This window comes from Periophthalmus magnuspinnatus, chromosome 2 (assembly GCF_009829125.3).
Source record: "Periophthalmus magnuspinnatus isolate fPerMag1 chromosome 2, fPerMag1.2.pri, whole genome shotgun sequence".
Lineage (NCBI taxonomy): Eukaryota > Metazoa > Chordata > Actinopteri > Gobiiformes > Gobiidae > Periophthalmus > Periophthalmus magnuspinnatus.
In genome coordinates this window covers 16,017,356-16,040,584 of record NC_047127.1, presented here as the reverse complement: position 1 = coordinate 16,040,584, position 23,229 = coordinate 16,017,356, and the positions used below count along the sequence as shown (strand labels likewise).

The 23,229-nt window shown below is 42.2% G+C and overlaps 2 protein-coding genes across 4 annotated transcripts in view; both read left to right on the top strand.

Annotated features, from left to right (window-relative positions):
• Window positions 1-23,229, top strand: part of agap1 (ArfGAP with GTPase domain, ankyrin repeat and PH domain 1) — an 82,257-nt gene that overhangs the window by 33,083 nt on the left and 25,945 nt on the right. For all 3 annotated transcript variants that reach the window (XM_033978957.2, XM_055226449.1, XM_055226453.1), the window contains 4 exons: window positions 3,491-3,621; window positions 4,563-4,736; window positions 5,971-6,063; window positions 17,977-18,081. In XM_033978957.2, the coding sequence (XP_033834848.1) occupies window positions 3,491-3,621; window positions 4,563-4,736; window positions 5,971-6,063; window positions 17,977-18,081 (503 nt within the window). The remainder of the gene's footprint in view (window positions 1-3,490; window positions 3,622-4,562; window positions 4,737-5,970; window positions 6,064-17,976; window positions 18,082-23,229) is intronic.
• The window catches only part of LOC117381812 (ras-related protein Ral-B-like), an 80,561-nt gene that overhangs the window by 41,290 nt on the left and 16,042 nt on the right, over window positions 1-23,229 (top strand). The gene's annotated exons all lie outside the window — the stretch shown is intronic.

Below are 23,229 nucleotides of genomic sequence, written 5' to 3'. Positions count from 1 at the left end.
GTTTAGTCTGGGTTTAGTCCAGGTTCAGTCCAGGTTCAGTCCTGGTTTAGTCTTTGTTTAGTCCTCGTTTAGTCTTTGCTTAATCCTTGTTTAATCTTTGCTTAGTCCCTGATGTAGTCTTGGGTTTAGTCTTGGTTTAGTCCCGGTTTAGTCCTGGATTGGTCCCTCGTTTAGTTTTGGTTTCGTCCCTGATGTAGTCTTGGTTTATTTTTGGTTTAGTCTTGGTTCGGTCCTGGTCCAGTCCTGGTCCAGTCCTGGTCCAGTCCTGGTCCAGTCCTGGTCCAGTCCTGGTCCAGTCCTGGTCCAGTCCTGGTCCAGTCCTGGTCCAGTCCTGGTAATTTCTTTGAGCCTAATTTAATCTTCTTTATAATTAAATTTCACACTTTATTACCTTAATCTTCTCTTTCGTCTTCTTTCTCTTCTGTGAGGTTAAAAAACCTTAATCTGTCTGTAATCTGTGTGTTAATCTGAGCGTCATCCTCCGTGCTAGACCTCCGTGTTGGACATGGGTTTAACGAGTGTAACTTTAATGACTGTATGTTAATGAGTGTAATTACATCATACGCCTCAGCTCATTTCACACACAAGAGGAGACAGGAGCACTGCGGTAGGATATTAAAACTATTAAACAATATTGCAAGGAATTAGGGCTGTCAAAAGTATTGGGAATCTGATACTAACTGATACTAAAACTAGTATCAAAACTAGATACTTATTTGAGCAGGTATCGATTTTTAAAAAATCCCATTCACAGGACAGAAGTGAACCTTTCCTGAATAGATTTAGAATGATCTTGAACTGTATTCGAACAAGTATATAACACATAGACCAGTATACAGTATACATTTTGTGATCACATCACAAAATGCAAATGTAGAAGTGTTCCTTGTTCCAGGATTACTTTAAAAAACTATTTAGCCGTGGTCTTATGTTGAAAGCTCACATTATAATTATAGATCAAGGTTAGTCCAGGTTTAGTCCTGCCTAGATCCACGCTCCAGTGGGTGTGTCATAGCAGCTGTCAATCACTCAGAGATAGGATAGGGAGGGGCTGAAAGGAATAACATTTAATATGAATCTACCTGATTCTTAGTTTTAGTGCTTCTTTAGTCTTGATTCAGTCCTGGTGCAGTCCTGCTTTAAATCCTGCTTTTGTCCTGCTTTAGTCTTGGTTTATTCCTGGTTCAGTCCTGGTTTGGTTCCTGCTTTAGTCCCTGCATTAATCCCTGCTTTAGTCGTGGGGCTTGACTTAGTCCTGGTTTAGTCCTGGTTTAGTCCCGGTTCTGTCCTGTTTAGTCCCTGGTTTTGTCCTGGTTTTAGAGACAAAAGCAGGTTTAGTCCTTTTTGTCCCAGGTTTAGTCCCTGGGTTAGTCCTTTTTTTAGTACTTAATTCAGTCCTGGTTCAGTCCTGCCTTTGTCCATAGTTGAGTCCTGGTTTGAGTCCTTTTATAGTCCTAGTTTGAGTCCTCTTATTGTCCTGGTTCAGTCCTGTTTTAATCCTAAAATTTGAGCCTATAGGTGAGACTCAGTAGTTAAGATGGCGGTGCGTTTACGGTCCTGTTAAACCCAGTGCAGAGTGTGGTGGTGCGTTCTAGGTCTGAGGCAGTGTGGTAATAAACAGTTTTGTGATTGGCCTCATTAAAAACAGTTAACGAGAGTACGTCGTTAAGAGTTTAAACGCAGCGCAGTGACGAGAGTGTACAAGTGTGTGTCCGTTTAATACTATGAGGAAAGAGACGCGCATCCAATGAGGAGGTCTCCGGTTCCATTCCCACATTTTGTAATTTTATAGTTAGGGAAATGTTAAAACCTGTTTTAGTTCCGTCCAGTTTTAGACCTGCTTTAATCCTTGTTTAGTCTGGTTTTAGTCCTGGTCTAGTCCCTCTTTAGTCTTGGTTTTGTCCCAATTTTTGTCCAGTTTTAATCCTTCTTTTAATCTAGTTTTAGTCCCGGTTTAGTCCTGGTTTGGTCCTTGTTTAGACCAGTTTTAGACCTGTTTGAATCCCTCTTTAGTCCTGATTTTGTGCTGATTTGAGTCCAATTTAGTTCAGGTTTTAGTTCTGGTTTAGTACCCCTTTAGTCTTGTTTTTGTCCCAGTTTTGGTCCTTGTCTTACTCCAGTTTTAGATTTGGTTTAGTCCTGGTTTGTCCCAGTTTTAGTCTTTGTTTTAGTCCTGGTTTGGTCCAGTTTTAGTCCCTCTTTAGTTCTCTTTAGATACGGTAAAACCCAAGTCCATATTCAGTCACGGTGCGTTTTTGAGTGGGCCATTATGATTAAAGTGAATAGGTCTTTATGGAAATGATGAAGACAAATGTGAATAATTGAAATGACCCACAAAAAGTGCACAAGTGATTCAGACATTTGTAACACTAGTTTTTTAATGACATTGTCAATGAACTTTTTTGCAGCAAATGTTTATTTACAAACAATAAACACATTCAAATTCAGCATATTTTAAGACAATGTTCATGATAATATGTTTCCCATATTTTTATTTATCTGTCTATCTATTTGGAATTGGGAGTGGTTGTATGAATATTGTGTATATAATGAACTGGATATCAACTGATATGTTTTTTTTCATGGCCAACGTTGATACCAGTTGTTTAGAATCTATAGAAACCGATGGCCAATAAATTCTGATGATAATTTTAGGACGATTTTACTTAGTTTGTGAAAATTGTGTATTTTAAATTTACTACAAACTCACCCACAGCCTGTTTTTTTTTTTTTACCACAAACCTTTAAGAGAGCTGTAGTCACGTTTTTTGCAGTTCCCATTAAGTGTTAAAAAGCCGATAAGCTAAAAAGAACAAATACTATCCCAATATATTGCTATCTCTAACATAAATATTTTCTATTTATTTTAGAGATTGTATTTTGCATGTGCAGTGGTTCAACATATAAATATCTTGTTCTGTTTTTATGGCTCAGGGGGATCATGTATTTCTGTATTAAAGGGCCCAGATTAGGCTATTCTCTGATCTAAATTCTAATGTTGTTTCCTCATCACAAACAGACCTGGAGTTGTGTTTTGTTTCATTCACACATATTTAACACACAGACCCAGCATATTTAGGCGTTAGGAGTTCTTCTCTCAAACAGAAAACACTCCACCTTGTGATGTCACCATGTGGTAATACAGGAAATGCTCCACTACATACACATTCATTAGAATTAGTTGGATAATTTCAGCCCTGGAATTGCCAATCTCTACAGAACTAATGGTAAAAGGAGCTGTTCAGTGGAAAGCTACCACTTCATGACATCACAAGGTGGAACAGAGCATTTTGAGCTTTGGAGATGTAGATAGACTAATAATAAAAGTTTTGTCTAACATGTGTGAATGAAATAAAACATAACTCCAGGGATGTTTTTTGAGGAGGTAACAGCATTAGAACATGGCTCAAAGTCTTTCCTCTTGGTGTGTAGTGTAGTTTCATGTATCCTAGTGGCTGTATTAACAGTTTTGTATCCTTGTCTGTTTCAGTGGCTCAAAAAATTGTATCTCTGAGAAAGAAGCAGCAGCTGTCCATTGGTCCATGTAAATCTCTCCCAAACTCTCCGTCACACTGCCCCGGAACGGCTCCACAGGCCAGTGCTGCTATCCCACTATCACAGGTAAGAACACTGCAATAATAATAACACAGGAAATAACACACTAAAAAAGGGATAGTACAGGGGTGGATCCATAGACTGTATATATAAATGGACACAGCTAACCTGCCAGTCACTGAATAGGAAATGAGCATGGGCGCACTTCTGGCTCCACTGACTCTGGCTCCAAATTCATTTTACATTGAAAAACTGTCGCCTCTCTCTCTGTAACTGCTGCTGTCAGTCATTTTGGCCTTTAAATGTTCGTATTAACCCGCTCTACATGTTCCTGGTATTTTTCACTATTGTGTCAGGCACCTTCTTTCCCCGAGGTCGCTCCCGCTAGCATTAGCAACAGGTTTGATGGACAGGGTTGCTAAGCGCCCATTCCCTGCTAAACCAGTGGTGCAGGCAGCAAGGGATGTTGCATTCAACAGCCTCGCTCCAGATTGACTCTTTGGTTGCTATGATACCCGCAGTCAAAATTCCTAATATGCAACTTGGCTCCAAATTTGCCCATTTCTACTAACCTCGATGAGCTTCATTTGGAGCTGAACGCTATGGGTATACTTCTTTATACAGACTATGAGCAGCTCCTCAGGCCACCAGTATCAGTACCACCATAATAACACATGTAAGAAAACAGGAAATAGTGCAGTCCCACTCTAATAACATGGTAATAACACGAGTAGAGTTGCTCCTTCAGTGCACAGGGCTGATTATAAACTACACGTTTAGGACAAAATCCTAAATGTCAAATGTTTCTAGTTTAATTATCTTGATATTTCATTAATGTGTTCCCTTTGGAGACCAGACTTTGCTCTTGTTTATTAACATGCCTTTTAGTGATCTTGTCCTCTCCTCATTGTGGATGTTACACTTTTGCAGAGAAATAAATCTGTGATGATTTGTGTAATCCTGCTGTTTTTGTTGGATTAAAGATTAAAGTCATATTTTATTTTCAGACGTCGAATGGTTCTGCTGCTGGAGGAAACCTGAGCGATTACTCGTCCTCTGTGCCCTCCACCCCCAGCACCAGCCAGAAAGAACTACGCATCGAAGTACAACATACTGCAAATACTTCAAATACTCCTACGCCTGTACGCAAGCAGAGCAAGAGGAGGTCTAACCTGTTTACGGTGAGAGAAATGCATCACTACTCTTTAAAATGTGTTCAAATGTAGTTACAATGAGTCTGAAAATGTAAGAGAGGAGAGTCAACCGATTCAGGGTCGCCCACCTTCTCATTGACCCTCTGAAGTTTTATTTAGAGTCTTTATTCTCCTGTATTCAGGATGTCGTTGCTCTGATTTACCCCTGTTTTTACCTCCACCGATACACGCCCACTGTGGCATACTTACTATAAATAAAACTGGAGACCTGCTCCAGTTTTATTTTTGTAATCAATGATACACGTAGGATTCCGCAGCCATTTTGGTCCAAAGAAAATAAAAATCCGCTGCTCGCTAGTGTGATGTGTTTTTTTATTTTTTTTATCAATACAGATGAATTTTATGATTTAAAATGTCCAAATGATAACATAATGATCCACGAATGTCATAGACCATAACTATAGAGTACACACAAGCAAAATCCAAAAAAAAAAAGGTTTTTTTTTTTAAATTATCATTGTGATGTCAAAGTCAGTATTGTTTGAAATTGTAGCATTGTGACAACACTAGTTTACTCGCTGAAAATGACAGTTAAACCTCATATATTTTACCAGAAGAAGGGACAGCATGTTCACTATTTAAAGAATTGATCAGTAACCAATCTATAATCATTACAGAGGCTTAAATGCTGCTTCTGCCCAAGTCAAACGTCTAAAAGGCACACACAAATAAAAATGGTATTACTTTGTAGTACTTTGTTTTATATTATGTGGGCTATTTATGCAGGCTTTTATCTGTGTAATCCCTCAGTTGTCCAGGTAGGTTCCATAGTGGTCCATGGGTGTATAGTAGTCTATGTGTCTTATACTTGTGAAAGATACAGCTCAAGATCATTCTAAAGCTATTCAGCAAAGGTTAATTTCTGTTCTGTGAATGGGACTTTTTTAGTATTGATACCTGCTCAAATGAGTATCTAGTTTTGATTCTAGTTTTAGTATGATACAGTATGTTCAGTTTGCTATCACTACTGTTTAGGTATGCATATATCTGAAAGGGTTTTCTTCTGCACTCTCTCTTTTAATGTTATGATTATATGTGATTATTTACATTTTGATTTGTTGTATTGTGATTTTAATGTCTTTCTTATATAGAATAAGCTCATTGAATTACTTTGTGTACCAACTGTGCTATACAAATAACCTTGCCTTGTCTTCACGTTAAGTTCAGTTCATAAAATAATTCAGGTTTGTCTTGTTTCCAGTCGCGAAAGGCCAGTGAAACCGACAAAGATAAGAAGAGTGTGGAGAGTAGAGCAGACAGCATCGGCAGCGGAAGAGCTATCCCCATCAAACAGGTACAAGGAGCACGACAGCACACATAAACTCACACTAATCATCAAACAGGTACATACTCTCACACGACAATTCTCCATAAACATACAAAAACAATACACTTCAACTTGACAAACCTGATGTGATGTGCAGTAGTTTCATTAGCGGGATGCGCACTGATTGTGTTGTGATAGTGCTCTGAAGGTGGAGTGACTTAGCACAGGGAGCAAAGGGATGTTGTTTTTGTTGAGTAGCATTTTCAGAACAATAAAAATAACATGGTGATCTAAATATGTTATGTGTTAGCTAAGGGTGTGCAAAAATATCAATACATCATATTGTTTAATTTGATGATACAGTATCGCTAATGTCATCTGATGTATCAATATTTTTTTGTATATTTTACCAAATTATGCTTGCTTGTTTAGAGGAAGGAAACTTGTTTGACATATCCACTGTTTTGATGATTAAAATGGGGTATTTCATATGAACTTTGCACAAGTAGTCGTTTAACAGACTCCATTAATGTTTTATTTTTGTGAAAATGGGGTCAATCATTAAGTAAGGAACTGAACTGTATTGAGTCGATTTGAAATATATTGAATCGAATTGTATCGACTCTGAAGTCTACTGGATTGAGGTACGTGTCTTATGGCCAACTTCTTAATGATACCCAGCCCTAGTGTTAGCAGTTAATACCCCATAGAAGTGTAATAGCCCCTCTATAAATATCGGAAGTTTAAACGCTCTCCAGAGTATTCTCTTCAAACAGGAGCAGACCAGAGGCAGACCAGAGGCAGCCTACAGGGGGCGCTCTGCTGTGCTCATTACAGGCCCTCACACAGACAGCAGGGGGCACTGTTCTGCTCACATTAGCCTCAGATGTGCCGTGCTCATTAAAATCCTACAGGGACACTCGACACACCCCCCACTCGCCCCACACACAGATCTGACGTGGCTCTGAGGCTCCTCTGAACCTCTGCTTCCTGTTTCCTGATGAGGGTTTGAGGAGCGCCGCTGATCCGAACGAGCACGCCGTTTGACCCGATCCGAGCTGTCGCAGGTTTCCATGGCGATCAGACCAGAGATTTAGAACAATAATTTTGCACAGCGACAGTGAAAGATCAGAACCACACTTTAAACCACCCCTTGCTCTCAGGGAGTTAAGCACTGGATCTGTCCCTGATTTAGTCTCTAGTTTAGTCCTGGTTCAGACTTGATTTAGACCTGGTTTAGTCGTGGTTTAGTTCCTGGCTCCGATCTGGTTTAGTTCCTGTTTCAGTCCTGTTTCAGTCCTGTTTCAGTCCTGTTTCAGTCCTGTTTCAGTCCTGTTTCAGTCCTGTTTCAGTCCTGTTGCAGTCCTGTTGCAGTCCTGTTGCAGTCCTGTTGCAGTCCTATTGCAGTCCTGGTTCAGTCCTGTTTCATTCCTGGTTCAGGCATGGTTTAGTCCTGGTTCACACCTGGGTCATTTCTGGTTTAATTCTGGTTTAGCACAGCAACAGTGAAAAATGAGAGACACAGTTTAAACCACTTCTGACTCTCAGGGGGTTAATCACGTGAGTTCTGCGATGTGACAAAAATATGATCTTATTTTCATTTGTCTCACTGGAATCAAATTAAACAGAACAATATTCATTTCTTGCACATAAAAGTACAGACTTTTAATTAGTGCAATTTAATGCAGTTTTACTGACCGAGAATTAGCTGTAGACCTCTGCATTAAAAGACCCCAGCTGATCACTGTCCATTACACAAGACTGATTGCATGTCCTGGCTCAGTCCTGGTTCAGTCCTGGTTCAGTCCTGGTTCAGTCCTGGTTCAGTCCTGGTTCAGTCCTGGCTCAGTCCTGGCTCAGTCCTGGCTCAGTCCTGGCTCAGTCCTGGCTCAGTCCTGGCTCAGTCCTGGCTCAGTCCTGGCTCAGTCCTGGCTCAGTCTTGGCTCAGTCCTGGCTCAGTCCTGGCTCAGTCCTGGCTCAGTCCTGGCTCAGTCCTGGCTCAGTCCTGGCTCAGTCCTGGCTCAGTCCTGGCTCAGTCCTGGCTCAGACCTGGCTCAGACCTGGCTCAGACCTGCCTTAATCCTGGTTCAGACCTGCCTTAATCCTGGTTCAGACCTGGTTCAGACCTGGTTCAGACCTGGTTCAGACCTGGTTCAGACCTGGTTCAGACCTGGTTCAGACCTGGTTCAGACCTGGTTCAGACCTGGTTCAGACCTGGTTCAGACCTGTCTTAATCCTGGTTTAGCCCTGTACAGACTTGGTTTCATACTGTTTCAGACCTGGTTTAGGTCTGGTTTTGCTCTGCTCACTTAAACAGCTTCTTAGTTAGACATACAACACAGGAAATACCAGAATTGAAAGTGGTTTTAGAATCTGAAATTGAAGATTATAGGAACTATAACTGTAAATAAATGCATTTATTTTCTATGATTGATTTAAACACATTTGGAGATTAGAGTCCAGAGTGAACCAGGTCTATTCGAGTCTATGTCCTTTTAATTACAGTCTCATTAGTGTTTATTTTAAAACAACGTCTCATTATCTGGATTACTGTCCGCGTTTCCGAACCCCGAGTAACCTGAGTTTGATCTGAAGTGACTTGAATCATTTAAACATGAGTCATTTATGAACAACTCCACTGCTCCTGTGGGAAACAAGAGATTACCTGAAGCAGGGCTGAAGCAGGGACAGAGCCAGTATGATGTCATTAGTCTAGTTGTCATTTTTAGCTGAAATTATCTCCTATTTTATTGTATCTGAAATCACTGAAAATTTGATACCATTTTGAGAATCCCCCAATTTTCATTCTAAGTGTGGGTTTTGGTCCTGGTTTATATTGGGCTTAGTCCTTTTTTAGTCCCTTCTGTGGACCCGTTTCAGACCCGCTTTAGCACCTAGTCTATTCCTGGTTTAGTCCCTTTCCCAGCTCTAGTCTTGTCCTGCTTTAGTCCCTGGTCTTATCCGTGTTTGAGTCCTGGTCTCGTCTCTTGTCCACTAGTCCAGTTTTAGTTTTACTGGTATAGTCTTGATTTAACTCTGTTTTAGTTCTGCTCATGTCCTGCTTTAGTCCCTGTTTTGGTCTGTTTAGTCCCTAGTCCAGACCCTGTTCTAGTCTTTTTTCAGTCTAGTTCTAAGACAGTTTGAGTCCTGCTGTAGTCCAGTTTGAGTCCTGCTATAGTGCTTAAACCCTCTCATAAACACGCCCCGGCTAGAGTGATTCTAAAGTGGATCATTAGGCGCTGGCTTCGTAAACACGGCGTCTCTTCCTGTTTATTATCTGTGAGTGACTCTACTGAGTGCGCTCCGTAGGTCAGCGACCCCGCCCCCAGGTCACATGACTCCTCTCCTCGTTAGCGCGTTAGCTCGTTAGCGCTGGAGTGTCTGTGTGATGGAGCAGAGTGTTTCCCGCCTCCTGAACACGCTCGTTAGGATCCGCTTTTAACGAGGTCCTTAACGAGGGCGGAGTCTGGTCTAAACGAGTCCTAATGAAGCGCGGTCTCAGCTTGGATGAGAGAGAGAGACCCACGAGAGAGAGAGACCCACGAGAGAGAGAGACCCACGAGAGAGAGAGACCCACGTGAGAGAGAAGAGAGACCCACGAGAGAGAAAAGAGAGACCCACGAGAGAGAAAAGAGAGACCCACGAGAGAGAAAAGAGAGACCCACGAGAGAGAAAAGAGAGACCCACGAGAGAGAAAAGAGAGACCCACGAGAGAGAGAAGAGAGACCCACGAGAGAGAAGAGAGACCCACGAGAGAGAGAAGAGAGACCCACGAGAGAGAGAAGAGAGACCCACGAGAGAAAGAGACCCAGAGACCCATGAGAGAAAGAGACCCAGAGACCCACGAGAGAGAGAGAGACCCACGAGAGAGAGAGAGAGACCCACGAGACAGACCCACGAGAGAGACAGACCCACGAGAGAGAGCGAGACCCGAGAGAGAGAGAGAGACCCACGAGAGAGATAGAGAGAGAGACCCACGAGAGAGATAGAGAGAGAGAGACCCACGAGAGAGATAGAGAGAGAGAGACCCACCAGAGAGAGAGAGAGAGACCCACCAGAGAGAGAGAGAGAGACCCACCAGAGAGAGAGAGAGAGACCCACCCGAGAGAGAGAGAGAGACCCACCCGAGAGAGAGAGAGAGACCCACCAGAGAGAGAGAGAGAGAGAGACCCACCAGAGAGAGAGAGAGACCCACCAGAGAGAGAGAGAGACCCACCAGAGAGAGAGAGAGAGAGACCCACCAGAGAGAGAGAGAGAGACCCACCAGAGAGAGAGAGAGAGACCCACCAGAGAGAGAGAGAGAGACCCACCAGAGAGAGAGAGAGAGACCCACCAGAGAGAGAGAGAGAGACCCACCAGAGAGAGAGAGAGAGACCCACCAGAGAGAGAGAGAGAGAGAGACCCACCAGAGAGAGAGAGAGACCCACCAGAGAGAGAGAGAGACCCACCAGAGAGAGAGAGAGACCCACCAGAGAGAGAGAGAGACCCACGAGAGAGAGGGAGACCCACGAGAGAGAGGGAGACCCACGAGAGAGAGGGAGACCCACGAGAGAGAGGGAGACCCACGAGAGAGAGGGAGACCCACGAGAGAGGGAGACCCACGAGAGAGAGGGAGACCTGAGAGAGAGAGACCCACCAGAGAGAGAGAGAGAGAGAGAGACCCATGAGAGAGAGAGAGACCGACCCACCAGAGAGAGAGACCCACCAGAGAGAGAGAGAGAGAGAGACCCACGAGAGAGAGACACCCACCAGAGAGAGAGAGACCCCAGAGTGAGAGAGAAAGAGAGAGATCCCAGAGAAAGAGAGAGAGAGAGACACACCAGGGAGACACACCAGAGACCAGACCGGGTTTTCCTGTGGGGACTTCTCATTAGAGCCAATTAAAAAGAACAGAGCTGATTTAGAGGCACTTAAAAAAATGAGCAGTTTATTTACCCCTCACATAAATCTGCATCTCATTATCCAGACTGGAGAGTCCTGGTTTAGTCCTGGTTTAGTCCTGGTTTAGTCCTGGTTTAGTCCTGGTTTAGTCCTGGTTTAGTCCTGGTTTAGTCCTGGTTTAGTCCTGGTTTAGTCCTGGTTTAGTCCTGGTTTAGTCCTGGTTTAGTTCCGGTTGTAGTCCTGGTTTAGATCCGGTTGTAGTCCTGGTTTAGTCCTGGTTTAGTCCTGATTTAGACCTTTGTTTAGTCTTTGTTTAGGTCTAGTTTCAGACCTGGTTTTGCTCTGGTTTTGACCTGGTTTTAGTCCTGGTTTAGTCCTGGTTTTGCTCTGGTCCACTTTAAGAGATTTTTAATGAAATAAAATGGAGGAAAGTCATAATTTGAGGCTCATTAGATTTGATTCATTTAAAACCAGAATTAATTAGATCTGATCCATAAATCAGAGCAGCCCCAACGCATCCATCTAAAAGAGGGACTAGACCAGGACTAGAAAAGGACTAAAAGAGGGACTAGGCCAGGACTAGAACAGGACTAAGTAGGACTAGACCAGGACTAGAACAGGACTAAACAAGGGAACCAGGACTAGAACAGGACTAAAAGAGGAACTAGAACAGGATGAAAAGAGAGACTGCACCAGGACTAGAACAGGACTAAACGAGGAAAGCAGGACTAAAAGAAGATCTAGACCAAGAGTAGAACAAGGTCTGAAACTAGGGCTGGACCAGGGACCAGACCAGGTCTTAAACTCAACAGAAACAGGGACTAGACCAGGACGAAACCAGGCCTATACCAGGTGTATACCAGGTCTTGTTGAGGAGTCAGGACTAAACCAGGTTTTGTTCAGGACCCAGGACCAAATCAGGACTATCCCAGGAATAAACCAGGTCCTGTTCAGGTCTAAATCAGGTTTTGTTCAGGAGTCAGGACTAAACCAGGACTATTGCAAGTCTATACCAGGACTATCGTGGGTCTAAACCCCGGACTATTGCAGGTCTAAACCATGTCTAAACCATGACTATTGCAGGTCTAAATCAGGACTATTGTAGGTCTAAACCATGTCTCATTCAGGTCTAAACCAGGTCTTGTTCAGGACTATCCCAGGTCTAAACCAGGACTTGTTCAGGTCCTGGGGGGAGTAATTTCATGGCTGGCTGTAAACGCTCTCAGACCCGCTCCATTTCACTCTCTGCGTTTAATCCAATTACAGCGGCTCTAATTAAGATCACGAATATTAACGAGTGTGTTAACGAGCTCCGCCCACCGCCTCGTTAGGTCCTCTCTCTCTATCTCTCTCTCTCCGTCTCGCTCTCTATTTCGGTCTTTGTCTCTCTCTCTGTTTCTCTCTGTCTTTTTCTGACAAATAATGTGATTAGATTAGAATGTGATTTACTTTTTATAATGAAGAGTCACATTTTAAACCCACATCTCAGAGAAGACACAGGGAGGGCATCTGACACACAAGGAGGGAGAGCATCTGACCCACAGGGAGGGCATCTGGCATGCAGGGAGGGCATCTGACACATGGAGAGGGAGGGCATCTGACACACATGACAGAGGAAGAGCATCTGACACACATGACAGAGAGGGAGGGCATCTGACACACAGGAGCATTTGGAACAGTAATTAAATCCTCTCTCGTTAATGTGCTGTTCATTAAGGGGAATTAATGTATCTGTACATATACAAGGTTGCAGTACCTGGTTCAGTCCCTGGTTTAGTCCTGGTTTATTCTTGGTTAATAACTCTTTCTGCACATGTTATATTCTCTTTGAATGCTACATAATTTTAACACTTTTCATTTTAAACTTCTCCCTCTAAAACAGTTTTACATTTTTCTCTTTGTTATCTAGAGGCCAGACTTTAGCTAATTGATTTTGAATTAATTAAACTCTGCCCCTCCACAGATAATCACTGCCCACACAGTCCAGGCTTTGACCCAGGTTCTAAACCAAGTTCTGAACCAGGTGCAGAACCAGGTGCAGAACCAGGTGCAGAACCAGGTGCAGAACCAGGTGCAGAACCAGGTGCAGAACCAGGTGCAGAACCAGGGACTAGACCAGGGACTAGACCAGGGACTAGACCAGGGACTAGACCAGGGACTAGACCAGGGACTAGACCAGGGACTAGACCAGGGACTAGACCAGGTTTTGTGTCCACAGAAGGGTTTACCTAATAAACTCTCCATGTATCTGTCGTGTCTCTTTGTGTCAGTGATGGATGAGCTCAGATCAGAATCTAAAGTCCATCAATGAACCAAAGAAAGACCTACTCCAGAGGTGGAGATAAGACCTGGTTTGGACCTGGTTTAGACTGGGTTTAGACCTGGTGTAGATCTGGTGTGGATCTGGTGTAGTCCTGTTTTAGTCCTGGTTTAAACATTATTCAAAAGCTGTTATCATATTAAAATCATTTCAAGTTTTTTTCTTAAAAAAAAAAAAAAAAAATCAGATGCATTTTAAAAATTCACAGTAAAGTCATTTTTAAACATTAGTGAGATTTTAAATATTTGTACAAAATGAAGATGGAAAATATTTGGTCCCTTTTACTTTTCACTGATTAACGGTACAAACTGAAGATGGCTGCCTTCTTTGTGCTCTGTGTCCGAATGATAAACGACTTCTGTCTCCAACTGTGACACATCCACAAAGCATCATGGGAGTTCTATCGCCCCAGTCCGGCTCTGGACATGGTTTTGTTTGGGGTCTTTGTCCGGAGCAGAAAGGGGCCGGCCCGGTCTAAACACGGTCTAAATGTGGTCTAAAGGGAGTCCAATTGAGAGAGATGGAGTGATAGCAGCAATTATAGAATTCAGATAAGAGTCTGAGGAGAGGAAAGTCTAGACCAGGACCGAACCAGGGACTAAACCAGGACTAACCTAGGACTACACTGGGACTGACCCATGACTGCACCAGGACTTGTGCCAGGACTTAGACCAGCACTGGACCAGCACTGGACCAGGACTAGACCAGAACTAGACCAGAACTAGACTATGGGCTAAAACAAGGCAAGAGACTCAATATGGGGCCAAACCAGGAGCAACCCATAACTAACCCAGGTCTCAAACAGATCTTAACCAGGACTAACCCAAACTGAACTCAGGCTAAACCAGCATCAAAATGGGCCTAAAACAGGACTAAAATGAGGCTCAGTATGACTAAAATTTGAATTAAAACAAGTCCAACTAGGGACAAACCAGGGACCAAACGAGGTCTAAACCAGCTGTCCCAGCTCTTGTTCCTAAATCTCCTGCATGAGTGTAATTCTTCTCTTAAATGAACAGTTTTGTGTCGCGTTTCATGTGAAAAATTGAATAAAAAAGGTCACGTTCCCAAAGGCGGGAAATATCCAGGACATAAGTAACTCAGATTCAGCAGATCCTCACGACAAATCACCTCAGGATCAATAAATCTGCTCAAACATCCAAACATGAGCGAAACCTGTCAAAGATTATACCCTACATTAGTCCTGAAATGTCTGCAATATCAAATACACAACCTGGTTTAGTCCAGGTTTAGTCCAGTTCTTTTGGACACTTATGATCACAGATTATTGGTCTGTTTTGTTTGATAGATTTCATTTAAAGGTCAGACTCCTTAAGGCGAACATCTGTTACACCCAGACCGGGGCTGAGACCGGGGCTGAGACCGGGGCTGAGACCGGGGCTGAGACCGGGGCTGAGACCGGGGCTGAGACCGGGGCTGAGACCGGGGCTGAGACCGGGGCTGAGACCGGGGCTGAGACCGGGGCTGAGACCGGGGCTGAGACCGGGGCTGAGACCGGGGCTGAGACCGGGGCTGAGACCGGGGCTGAGACCGGGGCTGAGACCGGGGCTGAGACCGGGGCTGAGACCAGGGAGCAGGACTAGAGCAAGACTTGACCTGGGCTTGGACAGTGCACAGTTTTCCTCTGGATAATGTGTATCCTGACACGCCTTATCCCATGTTATACCTGTCCCTCATGTGAAGATTTGATTCCACAGAATAACTGTTTGGAGTTTCATGTTTACACAGACCTTATGCTGTAGTACAACACAACCATTTAAGAAGACTATAGTTTTAAAGTATCACGAGACACATTCCTGCCTCAGTACATACACTGATACTTTCATGTCCTTTAGAGAAGTACGTGTGGACAGAGTACAGTCCTATGGTCAGTTTGTTGAGTTGTTTATTTGGTCGTATTGGAGTTTGTGCTGACACATGTGCCACATTGACTATTGTCTTTAAACTGACTGATCTCTGCATTAATGTGTGCTTTACTCTAGCACACTCATCCTCTCATTTATACTTCTGTGTCTCACTCTCTGCTCTCTCTCTCTCTCTCTCTCTCTCTCTCTCTCTCTCTCTCTCTCTCTCTCTCTCTCTCTCTCTACCCCTCCCTTTCTTTGTCTCTTTCTTCTGAATGGTCCATTCTTTTTGATCATTTGTCCCGATTCTGAGACACTTTGTCCATGACTACTCCTGTCTGCTCCCCCTCACCCTCTTTCTGTTCTCCCCTCTCACTCTCTCTATCTCCCTTTCTCACTCTCTCTCCCCCCTTTCTCTCCCCCCCTTTCTCTCCCTCCCTTTCTCTCCCTCCCTTTCTCTCCCTCCCTTCATCCTTTCCCTCTCTCCTCCATGTCTCTCTCTCCCCTCTCTCTTTCCCTCCCTCTTTCCCTCCTTCTTTCTCCTCTCTCCTATCCTCTGTCTCTCTCTCCTGGTGTGGTCTTTGAACAGAAAACAGATGAAGGCGTTTAGAGTTTGAAAAATGGCACGTATTAAACTCCGACAAGATTCAATTATGGAACAAATCACCTGTCGGGTCTCAAAGATGGATCTCAACTGGTCTAGCACCTGCCAGGTCCCAAAGATGGATCTCATCTGGTCTAGCACCTGTCTAACACCTGTCAGGACAGGTTCAGGGTCGATCTAAACTGGACTAAAGAGTTAAATGTTTCTCTCTGATGGTTTTGTGTTGTTGATGTGGCTCATGTGGTAGAGCAGTGGTTGTTGTGTCCTTGGGCAGATTGGCAGTACTATGATATATATTATTGAGATATTTGAATACTTTTTGACGCAAAAATGTCCATGATTTAGTTTAGCAGTCCAACTTTTTTGAAAATAAGAGCAGGAGACAAGGATTAAGGAGCGGAAACATGAGAAGAGGTAGGAGAGAAAGATACAAGACAGGAGTCCATCTTTGAGCTCATGTTCTACTGAATTTGCCGAATCATTTTAAACTTTCATTTTATTTCATAAACTTTTCATTTTAAATCAGACCTATTCCGCAACCTGGACATTTCAGATCTTTTAACTCTGTTCTAGTTGTTTTGTCCTCATTGACCCTCTGAAGTAGTGTTTAGAGTTATTCATACATGTTTGAGTAATCTTTATTCTCCTGTATTCACCTCCACCGGTACAGGCCCACTGTGATGTACGCAATTATTTCTCCAGTTTTATTTTCTTAATCGATCGTACACGTAGGATTCGGTAACATCGCGTAGTCATTTTGGCACAAATTTAAAAAAATCTCTGCTCTCTAGCCTGATCTGCACCTGTCCATTGAAGGGGTCGACGGCGTGTGGCGCTTTGTTGTCAAGACATTTACGACGATGTCAGCTCCCATTGGGCACCACAGTTTTCTAATGTGGAAGTCAGCAGATTTGTTCCTTTTATTAAGTCTTTTTAGATGAATATTGTGATTTAAAGTGTGCAAATTATTACAAAATGATCCAAATTATCACAATCAATTATTATATAACTATAGCAGACACAAGCTCAGTATCTCTGCTTTAATAAAATTGTGACTGACTTCTTCTCCCAATGTATATCATTTTTAGTATTTAATAGATATTTAATAGATTTAAACGTTACCCCATTCTCGGTTGTGTATTTCCTGCGTGAATGAGAGGAGCATTTGTCCCGGTTAATTGCTCTCTAAAGTGGCGCGGTGACGGACAGCCCTCGTTACCGCGGTGACAGGGAGGAGGAGGTCGCCACGGTGATGCTGTCGGGGTGATGTCTCCGTGACGACTGCTTACGACCAGACGATGCTCCAGGGTCATTAATGCCTCGCTCCAACAGTCTCTCACAATGAACAAATACATAAATACTTTTACTTACACTACTGCTACTTCTTCTGATTAACACCTCACTCAGAATCAGTAGAGTAGTACTACTAATGCTTTTACTACTGTTACTACTACTTACTATTACTTTTACTACTACAGCTTTTAATAAAACTTCTACTTTTAATACTACTACCTCCTTGCTTTCTACCTTGTCTCCTAGCATCCTTACGTCCTCTCCTTGTCTCATCCTGTTTTCCCTCTGTCCTACCTTTTGTCTCCTTTCTTCTCCTGTGTTTCCTTTGACCCATCTTTGTCTCTCTGTCGCGTTTCCTTCCCTCCTTGTGTCCTCTTCCTTACCTTTGTTTCTTTCCTCCTTTCTTGTCTCCTCTTTCTCTCTCCCTTACTTTGCCTCTCCTCGTTTCCTCTCTCCTCATGTCCTCTCTCATCGTCTCCTCTCTCCTTGTTCCCTCTCACCCTGTCCCTTCTTACCCTCTCCCCTCTCACCATGTCTCCTCTCACCTCATCTTTCTCCATCCCTCCTTGTCTCCTCTCTCCTGTTCTGCTCTCTCCTCCTCTTCTCTCACCTTGTCTCTCTCCTCTTCTCCTCTCACCTCTTCTCCTCTGTCCTTGTCTCCTCTCTCCTTGTCTCCTCTCTCCTTGTCTCCTCTCTCCCTGCCTCCTCTCTCCTTGCTTCCTTCCTTGCCTCCTGTGGCCTCCCTGTGTCTACTGAAGTGTTGAAGCAGAAAACTCACTCACCTGTTTAATCTGACCTGGTTTGAGTTTCTTCATCCACAAAATAAACACACTTCTTCTCACTAATCACATATTAGTTACACCATAGACTTCATATTTCAAGAATATTTTCAGTCCTGTGTTTAAATGTGTTTGTTTTTGCTGATTTCGTCTGGTTAAATAGTCAAAGTTTTATAATTAAATGTGTTCTTGTTTCAGGGCATGTTATTGAAGAGGAGCGGCAAATCTCTCAACAAAGAATGGAAGAAGAAATATGTGACACTGTGTGACAACGGGCTTCTCACCTACCACCCCAGTTTACATGTGAGAATTATTATTATTATGTATATTTAACCCACTAGGGCTGTAGGCCTTAAGTTTAGTTGATTAATGGGTCAATGGAGTCTTAAGCCTGCCGCACGATGCAGGATTTTTCGGTCTTAAACGATTTTTAAATGTGCGACAAAACGGACATGAGGAGAACCATATGAGTTTAAATCTCCAACACAAAGACCACTGTGAAGAGACCGCACACCACAAGCTAAAAGATGTGGAATAACAAGCTAGCGCACTCATGTTCCAAAAATGTTTTATACTTCTACTTTAGAAGCAAGTCAAAATTGTTTTATTATGATTTGTGAAGTGTGGTGCTGTTGTTCAGATAAATGCTTTTAATGCGCAGAAGGCTGGAGATAAACTGCACAGGAAGTAGTGTTTACTATTGCTAATCTGAAGCAGCTTCACCCTGATCCTCGCTGTGTGGATGTAAACAGACACACGTGAGGATCTAACCTTTTTACTTTTAAAGAACGCTTCAGACTGGATTCATAGAGCTGTTTTAAGGATTGGGCGTCATTATTCACGGAGGTCATACAGTTTAACTTTACAACTTTACAAGAGGTGAGTTATAAAGTCACCTCATTATTTTTGCCATTTCCTGAGTTTGTATCTTGCACCTCTGTCAGTCAGTCCATCTTCCTCTGATGCTCTGTTTAATTGGTTGTTACCATGGTGATGTTTTGTGGTCATGATATGACAGAACAGCTCAGAGTTTCGCTGATGCACATAAGGAGTGCAGCAGATTCAAAATCGCAGGATCGAAATGAGGATCCAATGACTGGTCACACCTCCCTGAAGTTAGGGAGAAGCAAATCAGGGCCTAAATCGAGCAAATTATCCTGTAGTGACTCATCATTTTATGATGATGATGAGGATTTCTACGGGGACAACAGCAGAAAGGAGTGAGCTGAAGATTTGGTATACTTTTGGTATTTCTGTATCTGTAAAAAGGCAGATTAAACTCATGAATCACGAGTTGAATCTGTCTTTCTATAAATACACTGTTTCCTTGTACTTTTTCCTGCAAAAATAGTTTTTTTAGTTTTAGTTTTTGCATGAACTCCCCCTGCAGGTATAGTCTTGTGAGTGCAGTTTGGGTCAGATACTGAGATACAGAATAGTTTTGAGAGCTTTTGCCACTCCCCCTTTTTAGTCGACCAGATCGATCTGCAAGACATGTCTTTAGTCCAACACAAATTTATTTAGCTGAATACAAACCTAAAATCATATCTCAAACCCTTTGTCACATTTATAATAGTTACATGCACACACTTTCAGTCACACGCACTCATTTTTATTTTATTTTATTTTCAGTTTCGTGTGTGGCTTCAGAACAGATATTTTAGACTGAAGTGAAACTGGGTGGACCACCAAAGTTCAGCCAATCAGAGCACTGTGTACAGCGCCGAGTTTCCGACAGATAAAAAACGTTATTACCTGCAGACAGAGGTCAGGTCTCTGATTTAAAATACATTCACTCATTTTCAAGAAAAGTGTTAAGTACCACAGTTCTGAATTCTGAAACATGAATCACTTGAGTTGCTATTTTATGCTAAATGCATTTTCTCTCTTATGACAAATGTTGGTTAGGTCCACCTCTCTCTTCTCTTCACTCTCTCTCTCCTCTTTCTTTTCTTTCTCCCCTCTTGTCTCTCTCTTTCTCCCCCCTCTCCACTCTCTGCCCCCCTGTTCTGTCTTTCTGTGTTTCCCCCTCTTCTCTCTTTCTGTCGCCCCCCTCGTGCTCATTGCCATGTATGCTCCTCCACAGTATTTGATGATAACTGTTCCTGTATTCTTGTCTCATGTTGTTAGTCAAATGGCTCAGACACTCACAGGATTTATCATAATGACTCTGTATGAATGCTTTGTAAATGAGGTGAATTTCAAACAAGATTTAACCCAAAGGTTTCAGGCATTTTTACACCATTGCAAACAGCTCAATTTAAAATAAAATGGGAGTAAAGATGCAGATATATTTTTCTCTCAGTAATTGTTTTTAATTAGTTTGATGAACTTATCAGGTGAGGGCTGATCATTGCCGCTTGCAGATATATTTATTGTATGACATTTGTACACATTAGTTCTTGTGTCCCTGCCTGTCTAACCTTGTGTCTGTTACTGTACTTTTCCCTGTTTTCTTGCCTGCTCCTGTGGCCCCGGGGCCCGTCTTTGTTTGCTCGCACTAATCACATTAAGTCAATCAGACACGCTGGTTAGCCTCGACGCTAGCACGCCGCGTCGCTAATTAAGAGGAGGCTCGTAGGAGTAAACAGGAGCGAGGGACAGGAGACGAGCACGCTGCAGGCACTGGCGACGCTAAACAAAGGACCAAATGTGAGCAATTAGACCGGCTAATTATGCATTTTATATTTAAATCATTCAAGGATGCATTCAAAATATCCAAGTTACAAAGTCATTACATGTCTTCAGAATGGCTGCTAACAGTTTTACAGGAGAACGTAACCACGTGTCACAGGGCTATTTGCAATTAACAAATCTCAAAGGCAAAAATTATTTAAGTAACGTTGATACCACTGCAAATGACAATATATTATTGTGTGTAAAAGTAGTTAACCTTGTAGTTTAGATCTGTACAAACATGTTCTGGAATGTCCCCGTGTGTCAGATGCCCTCCCTTTGTCTCCATGGGGTCTTATTATTTATTTTATATTTATCTAATTCATTTATGTATTACAAAAATATCTAAGTTACAGCATCATTATAGCTTCAAAATGGCTTCTAACAGTTTATACAGGAGAAGTTAACCAGATGTCAGGCCATTATACACATGTGGAATTTTGTATCAGGGAGGACATCTGTAATAAAAAGACATTAAATTCTTTTATTAAATCTGTGTGAAGAGTCACAAGTATTATTCAATTTCTCAGACTCCATTTTGATTTTGGCCGGATAAAATGAAAGCTGTTGTCATTTAAAATATATTGTTCCATCTTAAACTTTAAACTTAACGCATTCTGCATTTTAAAGCCCAGTTGTTCAAAATAAGGAATATTTTTGGCCTTGACTGTGAAATTTAAAGTTTTCAAATGAATAATCTTGCAACACTTTTAACACTGAGAGAAAAATGCAGTATCCTCCACAGAGCCCCATTCAAACTGCAGCCCATGTCTGTCTTATTAATCTCACTTTTTTTTTTAAATCACACCTCCTCTCTCTCTTCTTCTCACCTCTTCTCTCTCTGTCTCTCTCTCTCTCTCTCTCTCTCGCTCTCTCTCTTTCGCTGTCTCTTTGCATCTCTGTCCTCCCTCCCTCTCTCTCTCTCCATCTCTCTCTGTCTGTCTCTCTCTTTCACTCTTTCTCTCTCTTTCTCTCTTTCCTCTCCGTTTATTGATCCTGTTCCTAATCAATGCAGTTTTAATCCCTCGTCAGCGGTTTCAGCTCTGCTCCTTGTTTATTAAGCATATTTTGATTTTTCCCACACTCAGGACGATGTAATGTGTTTTTAAGTGACCCTGCCCCCTCTGAGTATCGACCAATGAACTCGCAGCATCATGCCATTTGTACCTTTTTATTTAAAAGTCCGTCAGTGGCTGTTCAACACAGGAGTTTGTCACTTTGTGACCGTCAGATCCAAATCAGAGCTTCAACATTGCATCTAAAAAATGTTTCAAGTTTGTTGATTTATGAAAAATTATAATAATGACGACATCATTTACAGTAAGCAAAAGAGCTGATTTAAAATAAAAAAACTAAAAATTCTAATAAGGGCTCAAATATTTCTGCACTTTTGTGCATGGTTCACAAATTACTTGATAATAAAAAGAAATCTTGCAAAATGAGTGTATGGATTACAACAGTTACAAGCTGCAAAACGAGACGCTCTACCATGTGAGCCACTGTGAGCTTTGATCATTCACTGATTCATTGATAGAGAGGTCTGATCCACTGACCCACAGGTCGGTGTTGCGATTCCAGCTCCCACAGATGAATGTTGCCATTGTGTTCTTTGGCAAGACACTTGATCCACCTCGCCCCTTGTGGCTGTGTGCACTGGTGTATGAATGTGTGCGAATGTGTGGTTCCTTGGTGTAAAGTGCTTTGAGTGTCTTGAAGGTGGAAAAGTGCTATATAAAAATGTGATCATTTACTATCAAAAACTCCAAATAAGGGCATAAATATTTCTTCATATTTGTGGTTAATTGAATACTTTTTCTGTGTCACCTGAGCCTAAACTAAGACGTTTACAGACGTGTTTAGCACATTTATCATGCAAAATTATCTATAGCCTTTTAGACCAAACCAACCAAAAATGTAAGTATTGTGATTTCTGCTCAGTTTACACATGGACAATACTCACAAAATTACATTTGTTTTCATAAAAAGGGTTTTTTAAAATCTGTTGAATGTGCTGAACTCACCTGTTAATGCCCTGGCTTAGGTTCAGGTATCACATGACAAGTATTGAATTAACCCCAAATGTGCTGAAATATTTATAATTTTATGTGGAGTTTTTTATATTTTAATTCACCTCTATTTGCAACCTTTTAATAGATTTATTGTAAATGATGATGATTATATTCATATGTTGCATAAATCTACAAATTAAATAATTCAAGTTGAGCAAGACACTTAACCCACCTCACCCCCAGTGTCTGTGTACACTGCTGTATGTGTGTGAATGTGTGAGTGGTTCCTTGATGTAAAGCGCTTTTAGCCTTGAAGGTGGAAAAGCGCTGTATAAAAAGTGTATGTGCTGAAGATTTTGTCGTGTTGGTTATAACTTGACAAAACTCTAAACAGAATAGTTCACAAATCCCTTTAAATCAGTGTATTGGTTGAATGTATTTGTGAATGGTTTTTGCTGCAGTGCTATTTGGCTCTGATTTTGAGCAGTCCCTAAACGCGGCACGAGCAGCTCCACTGGGGCTCGTTAGTGATGATTGGATCTGTCTGTGATCCAGAGCAAAAGTAAAATCACTACTGCACTTGAACTGTGCTTTAGTATTTCAAATTAAGGCTCGCATTTTAAACCAGGACCATTATGTACATCAAAAGCCCTTTTTGCCTCTTTATTCTGCATAAAAGCTGCTAACCCTGTAGTTTAGACCTCTAAAAACATGTTCTGAAATGCATGTGATTCATACATTAATTTAAAGTTCAGGTTTCCATCTT